This window comes from Sinohyriopsis cumingii, chromosome 19, assembly GCF_028554795.1.
Source record: "Sinohyriopsis cumingii isolate HCF-2022 chromosome 19, ASM2855479v2, whole genome shotgun sequence".
Taxonomy (NCBI): Eukaryota; Metazoa; Mollusca; class Bivalvia; order Unionida; family Unionidae; genus Sinohyriopsis; species Sinohyriopsis cumingii.
In genome coordinates this window covers 53,897,412-53,906,046 of record NC_142979.1, presented here as the reverse complement: position 1 = coordinate 53,906,046, position 8,635 = coordinate 53,897,412, and the positions used below count along the sequence as shown (strand labels likewise).

Here is an 8,635-nt window from a genome sequence, read left to right as displayed (position 1 = left end):
ATGACCTTCAGTGTGTTGAGAAAGAAGCAAACATAAATTGTCAAGAAATCAGGTCTGAATCTCAATGGCACCCATGCATGACACTTGACATTTTTCATTTTGAATGCCCTTAGCCTTGCCTAAGGATCTGTGGAATATGGGGTTGCTTCTGGAATGGAGATTTAAAACGAGTTTCCTGATCATACAGTCCAAATAGGTAAGGCACCCCTCCCCTTTTGGGTTCATAATCTCTGACCATTCAGAAAAAAACTGAACTAAATTTGGTGTTGTGCACATAAAGATGTATCCACATACCAAGAAATGAGACTGGCTGATTGTATCTCAAGTAACTGAAAACATACCAAGTAATAAGACTGGCTGATTGAATCTCAAGTAACTGACAACACACCAAGTGACATGACTCTGTGGCCAATTGTATCCCAAGTAACTGACGATATACCAAGTGACATGACTGTGGCCAACTGTATCCCAAGTAAATGACAAGATACCAATAGACACAACTATGTATCTCAAGAAAGTGACATTATTGACATGCAAGAAACTTTAACAATGAGGTAAATCAAGTGTATAATCCTACATAATGATGGATGGACATACACAGATGCCACAGTAATTGTTGTCAAGCTTACACCAAGGTTGTCTAGGCAAATATGCAAAATGGTCTAAATAAATACCCAATTCATTAAAATTTGATCTGCAGCTCTGGTCTCAATGAAAACATAATACAAATAGCTAGAGTTAACTTGTACAACAGAATGAACTACAAAGAAGAAAAAAGTAAATTCTTTTATTCTTGAAAACTATGTTTCGTGTGTCATAAAAGATCTCCATCTTACATTTATGCTATTTTGCCATCCAAGAGTTTCCAAAGTAAAAAAACTTTTATAGTAACTAGTATTAATCTAACTGTTCTGATGTACATGTCACATCCTGTGCACATACAGAATCTTACATATGTTCTGATGTACATGTCACATCCTGTGCACATACAGAATCTTACACATGTTCTGATGTACATATCACATTCTGTGCGTATACAGAATATTACATATGTTTTGATGTACGTCACATCGATTGCATATATAGAATCTTACATATGTTCTGATGTACATGTCACATTCTGTGCATATGGAATCTTACATATGTTCTGATGTACATGTCACATTCTGTGCATATACAGAATCTTACACATGTTCTGATGTACATGTCACATTCTGTGCATATAGAGAACCTTACACATGTTCTGACGTACATGTCACATTCTGTGCATATGGAATCTTACATATGTTCTGATGTACATGTCACATGCTGTGCACATACAGAATCTTACATATGTTCTGATGTACATGTCACATCCATTGCATATACAGAATCTTACATATGTTCTGATGTACATGTCACATTCTGTGCATATGGAATCTTACATATGTTCTGATGTACATGTCACATCCATTGCATATACGGAATCTTACACATGTTCTGATGTACATGTCACATCCATTGCATATACGGAATCTTACATATGTTCTGATGTACATGTCACATCCACTGCATATACGGAATCTTACATATGTTCTGATGTACATGTCACATTCTGTGCATGTACAGGATCTTACATAGGTGCTGATTTCAAACTCGCTGAATAATTTCAATATTTGCTTACAAATTTAAAAGTTTCATTTGAAATAAGCATAAATGTAAGATTCTATTCATTCCATGACTGATTTAATTTACCAAACCACATAATAGTTTAAAGAAATGAATCTGAAATACACTTAGATGCCTAGGTCTTTTCTTTACATGATGTTATGATATAAACTTTGTATAAAAGGAAATTGTGATATGGGTTGTTGTTGTTGTTGTTGTAGGGCTTAACGCCATTTTTCAGCACGCGATTGGCTATACATGGCGGCCAGTATTAATGGTGGAGGAAGAACCCGGGAAAACCCCGGAAAGAACCACCGACCCACGAGAAGCTACTGGCAGGCTTTCTCACATACCCACATTAGCCGAATCCGAGACTCGAACCCACGCAGACAGAGGTGAGATGGCAGTGATCCGTAACGGAGAGCGCTTTAGACCACTCGGCCACTCGGGGCCCCGTGATATGGGTACATGAGAATATATAACAGTAGTTGTGTGATAAATTGATAGGAAACTGATGTATTTTACATAATTAACATTTGGATACTGTACATACTGTTTAAAGAATGCAATTCAAATGTTACACTTAAAATTTATAAACCAGCAAATTAATATATGATACCATTATAAAAATAAAATTCTGTATTTAATGAATATTCATTAGTCAAAGTCTTCTTACTCCTGTGCTTTTTCACATTTCTTTGATATTGTTGTTGGAAGCTTTTCTCAGAAAAAATGTTAGTTACAAAGCATTATAGCACATACCAAGCTCATTCCCATATTACATGACATGGTCACATGAGTCATCATTCGAATCCAACAATGGACGGCATAATTACACAGACTAGTAAGTCAAACAAATAAATTATAAGTGCATTTTAACATATCAAAAGATGATAACATTTCTTAAGTGGGTGTGGTTAATCTATATACAGATGATTGGCAACTTGAAATATGATGAAGAAATTTAGTTGTTATCTGTCCATGTTAAGATTAAATAGCATGTAACAAGACTAATCTATACAAAGGTTTCCTCTTTTTCACACTGACGAAGCCAACTGTTTTAAAAAAATAAAATTTTCTTGGATTCTCATAACCTTAAGACAACATAATTATGTTTAAAAATTATATTAAAATTACCTGTGTCACCTCTTTTATATGAAAAGAAACAAAATTTCTCAAACTCTCTGAATTTTATCACATCTTAAATAGGTGATGAAATATATACAGTTTGATGTTAGGGATTAAATGAACTTTAAGAAAATGAGTAAAAATATCACAACCTGACATCACATGATGAAGATGTTCATCAAAATATTAAAAACCTATGTCAATTATTAGATGTTATTATTTCTGAGAGAGTTTCAGGTCTTCTATGCAGTGCGAACTTCTGAAACATACACAAGGGCTCTTTCAATATACATTGAGGTGTGGTGAGATGAGAGCAGGTGAATTCATTTTTTAGTGCGTGAATCATATTGTTGATTGTGTCACTACTTCTTTTGGTGGTGCCTCTCCAAACCTAAAAGAGATGTCCCTTCCTTTAGGGTAGTAGATTTAAATGAAGCAGCTCAGGGTAGAAGATTTTAATGGAACATCCAAGGGCAGCTGAGTTAAATGGAACAGCCCTAAGAGTCATTTCCTCTCTCTTCTGAAAACTCATTACTCCAATTATAGGGCAAAATTTGCATACATTATTTGGTAAAATAATCAACTTCAGCAGGTTTCTTAACCCAGTTGCCAAGTCCTATCAAAGCACAATGACGCTTGTACGCCTCCTTGGCCTTTTGATACTGTGTAGCCATCTGCTTGGCTGTGTAACAGTTTGGTGCCTGTTCAAATTGTTTCTTCTTCAACATTTTGGCTATTTCTCTGAATCGGAATAATAATGCTGCTTTACACAATCTACTGGCACAGGGCTCTTTTGTTGCTGTATTACTTCTATGAGGAGACCTGAAAAGGACATTGTACAACATACATCATCAGCTTACAAAACATATCACACAAAATGTTTTGTCATTAATATGATTGAAGCTAACATGCATATTATCATTAAGGACATCTTGTCATTGCTGAGGCAGCTTTTGCTAATACGAATTCCGTATGCATTAACAAAATAACCATATGGCCTTGCGGGTAATTCATGCAACAGTTTTTCTAGTAAAATATATTTGTCTAATAATATTTACCAAATCATAATATCTTAGGAGTACTATTACTTTCTTGCAAATCCAGCCCTCCCTGGCTGAAATATTTTAGCAAAAAAAGTTAAAAGTTATCTACCCACCTATGTGGCAGTTACATAGAGTGATCTCCGGTGAATTCTTTCTAATGGAGTGGAAGGCATGCCCTCTATATGGATGTAACTGCCAGAAGGCTGGGAGGGTGTATGTATATTATGATTGGTTAATTGTTATCAAAGATACATTTTACTATTAAAAAAATCAGTTTTTTCATCAAATATATCACTTAATCATAATACGTTACATGGACAGGTAAGAGGTGGAGGGAGATACATCCTTTTACCCCAGAGAAACCATCTCTGGTCCTTAATATATGTGAGACAGCCAGACTGGAGAACAGACTCCATATGCTTGGAAGTGACTTCAAAAGGGAAAAATGTTCCCTCCCACAAATTCAGTGGAAGTCATGAAGCCACATCATTATGAAACAGTCAAACAATTTGGGAAGGTAACTTGTTGCAACAGGTTTATAGGTCCCACGAGATCGAGTTGAGCCTTTTGCAATGAAAGATATCTAAGATAAAAGCTGGCAAAGTGTGCTCAGATCTCCATCCCAAGGTATGGATAATAAAATGGATAATAACAAAGAACAGTTTCACTCAAATTCAATCTTTGTGGCGACTGTTCAAACTTTGATTTGAGTTGCAAAGCAAATTGATTTGGCATTAGGTTATTTTCTCATATGTTAAATAAATAACCCACTTTATCCAGGTCAAAAGTGTCTGTGCTGATATATTGTCCTTTCCCTCTGTGTGGGGTAAGAAGAGGCATGATTTCCCTCAATGCAATGCCTCTGTCCTTCTTAAGGACCACTTCCGAGCTCAAACTGGATCCTGTAGATAAACTTGAAAAGAAGTGTCTAGAGTTGACAGGAATTCATTTCAAGTCTGATTCCCATGAATGAAAACCTGTTCTCGGCAATGCAAGCAGGAGCTGTCATGAGAGATACTGATCCATCTTGTCAGAAATACATGGCTTTCCTAATCAGCCAGGAGCTGGCTGATTTACCTGTTTAATATACATTCTGCTACTTTAGGGGGAGGTCCCCCAAATGCCCTGCATACATTGGCAAATCACCCTCCTACTTCACTCAAACGGAAAGCCCTGACAGAACATATATTTCACTGATTCTGCCTGCAGTATGCTAATGCACTGAGGAAGCAGGTCTTGTATGAGAGGCGAATCAATGACGCTCTTGAGAGCAGTTCAAATGGTGTCTTGTTCAGCCAGGTTGGTACGCATGATAGATTACACATGGGCAAGGATCTAATGTCATTGGATGTGTGCAATGGGCAGAAGATTCAATGGTCTATCCAATATCTTCTCTCCCATGATGACTCGAGGTACCAGTGATCATGGAACAGTATGTTTTAATAGTAATCGATACTGTTTCTTGTCAAAGAGCTACAGGAAGTTAGCTATTGAGTCAGATATAGATGCCTGCATTGGTATAAAGTGCTATTGTGAGCACTATTGTGAAAATATATTCCAGTGCCTTCCTACACCTTTAAGGTGTGGGGCCATCTCACTATTGCAATTTCTTCACCACTAGTATAAGAACTTCTTATTCCTAAGGGCATATTTCAATAAGATCCAGACATCAGGTTCAGAAACTCTGGGTTGGGATGAAACACCTGCTGTTGTGGTTGCTTAAGCAGATGCAGGAATATTTCAATTTCCTGGAGGTTGATGAGGTCACTGATCCAAGATTTCCCATTTGAGTGAAGCAATCACGGCTAGGTAACACTCCAATGCTCTTGCTTACTGTATCACCTTTGAAATCAGAGGTGTTGGAGTATAAACAGATACATTTAGACCATTCCAATTTATAGAAAGAACATCACCTGTCCAGGCCTTTGGATCCGGGACGGGTGAGAGGATGGGAGTTTGGCATACCACCTTGTTGCAAATTGGTCCACCAAAGTTGGATCCCATTGGGCACCTACTGAATAAAAAACCAAGGGATGAAGAGACCATTTCATCTGTATTAATTCTTGCAGGACAGTGAGTCCACAAATACATTTAGCCAGTCTAGGATATGTTGATCTTGGAAGTGGACTTGTTGTCGAAGACACCAATTTAGAAAACCCAAAACAAGATTTGCTTGGTTCCACCTTGCCATTTGAGATTAGTCACCACATTGGTGTTGTCGGAGAGAATGAAAGCTCCATTTCCATATTGGTTCTCCAACCATCAATAAAAAGCTTTAACACAGTTTTCATCTAGAGAATGTTATATTAATGACAATCTTGAGGGGGCCACTCTCCACTGGCATCCTGTAATGATGGAAGGAGAATTGCCACCAACCAACCCATCCTCTGTGTTTGCACCCATACTATTTATGATTGCCCGAGGTTGTACTTGTTGAGGTATCACCCAAATGAATCCATTGGTTTTTTAACCTTTGCAATGGAACTTCATATTGTGCAGATTCTGAAAGTTGGTCCAATTGTCAATGTTTTGACCTCCAATTCGACCAGAAAAACATCTGTAATGGGAGCACAAGAAGGCTGCCAAGGACCTTGTTCTTTTTCCTGATCTGACATGTTTTGAAGTTTGAAAAGATCCATCTGCTCTAAAATTTTCCATCATATTACATCCAAAATTGCACTACCCGATATATAACATTTAATTTAACATGTGGCACCATAATCTTTAAAAGTACTGACTGGTCTGTGAACTAACTAGCTTATCAATATAATAAAAATCTGTGAGGCAAAGGTCAAGTTTGAAGAAACCCATATTTTAGGAAATGGGTCATATTGCTGCTATAAATAGCAAATAAGGAAGATAATAATGCTATTCCTGGACAGCAGTCATTTTTTAAAGAATATTCTCACATTTATACAAGTAGAATTAAAGAGTTGACAATAAAACTGACAAAAAGAACTATTTATTGCTTTATTTTTTATTGTACCAAGAGAGCAAAATCCATATACAGGTAGCCATAATAAGTAATTTGGTGAAAAAAGCATAATGATTAAGCCAAAAGCATAATGGTCAACATGTATGTTAATACTTATGAAGTGGTCACTGAAATATCAATTTTAATAAAAAGCTGCATGTAGGAAAGATAAATTGACTGCCTATACAGATAAAATCAATGAAGCATTGCTCACAGTAACTATGAAGAAGATGCTTTCAATAACCAATGCATAGAAGACTTCCCTGTGTGTATAAGACAATGCCAAAAACTATACAGTAATATAAATGAATTTTCTATTGCATAACCATAGATGCACATAAAAATGCACTGAAGCATCATGGTTGCTACTATGAAATGGATGCGGTTGTGGTTGTTATGGGGTTTAACACCATTTTTCAGCACAAGATAGGCTATACATGGCAGTAAGTATAACTGGTGGAGGAAGAACCCTGGAATACCCAGAGAAGAACCACTGACCCAAAAGAAGCTACTGGCAGGCTTTCCCACATACCCACGCTAGCCGAGCCTTGGACTCGAACCCACGCAGACAGAGGTGAGATGGCAGTGATCCGTAATGGAGAGTGAAATGGATGCTTAAATATTCATTGTAAGACAATGTTACATGATGGTCTATACAGGTAATAGTAATAAAGTGTCACATATGTAACTATAAAGTGGATGCTAAAATTATATAATACAGAAATCCTCCCTGTATGCATCCAAACAAAGCAGAAATTATACTGCAATATTATACAAGTTTTCTATATCAAACACCAAACTAGTAGCTATTAAATACAGCTAAAGCAATGTAAGGGGATGCCATCATGACCCATGCATATACCAAGGATGTAAAGATGGCAAAGTGAAAACACTGGAAAGTCAGTAATTTTGTTGTCAAAGAAAGAAAGAACAGAATAGATGGAAATTTATAGATGGATTATAAGTCCTACAATGATGAAACTCTGAAGACTTGCTACAAGGTAGAAAATTCCCGTCATACTTGAATGTATTTTTGAGAGGTCTCATTGTCTGTAGACAGTATGCTGTTCTGCATGAGCAGAAGTAGTAACTGGGGAATTCAATGGATTTGGTGCCACTCCTGGTATCAAGGGGGAGATCACTCTAATTGCCACCTAAGTGGACAGATAACTTTTAACTTTTTAGCTTTAAAAGTGTTAGCCTGCAAGGGCTGAATTTGAGAGGTAGTAGTAGTTCCTCATAGGTATTACGATCACGTAAAGTATTTGAAGAAGAAAAAGGAAAATATCTTTCTTAAAATACAGATGAAATATACTGAGCTGGAAAGTTATCAAAATATCATGAGTGTCACATTAAGTGACAGTGTTGCTCTAACAGGTAAAAAGAATTTCCAGTAATCCAAGATAAGACACATTTCTTCCTTTAAACTGTTGAGTGCTGAAACCATCTCTGATAGTCTTCAGCAATAACAGGATTTCAATCAGCTGCTGTGGTACACATAATGGATGTTAGCTTCATACAGTTTTCATTTAGGACAAAGTAAACATCATTAGAAGTCTCTTGGTGAAAAGTTTATGTTATAATTGTCATCCATTTAGGGGAGTAGTGACAGCAAGATTTTTAAGACAGTAGTCATAGCAGCCATATTGGATGTATGACTGGCACCATTTTCTTTTAGGACTTGGTGAAAAACTTGTGATAATGATCATCCATTCAAGGGGAGTAGCAAAAACAAGATATTGAAGACAGTTGTCATTACAGCTGTACTGCATGTAAGACTAGCACTATTTTCCTTTAGGACCAGCTAGGTATCATAAAAAGTCTATTGGTCAAAACCACATGT

General features: G+C 36.7%; 1 protein-coding gene across 2 annotated transcripts in view; it reads right to left on the bottom strand.

The window, feature by feature from the left end:
- Window positions 1–771: 771 nt before the first annotated feature.
- The window catches only part of LOC149775721 (adenosine deaminase domain-containing protein 1-like), a 68,563-nt gene continuing 60,699 nt past the window's right edge, over window positions 772–8,635 (bottom strand). For both annotated transcript variants that reach the window (XM_089943940.1, XM_089943941.1), the window contains exon 13: window positions 772–3,597. In XM_089943940.1, coding sequence (XP_089800066.1) covers window positions 3,339–3,597 — 259 coding nt within the window. In that variant the 3' untranslated portion in view covers window positions 772–3,338. The remainder of the gene's footprint in view (window positions 3,598–8,635) is intronic.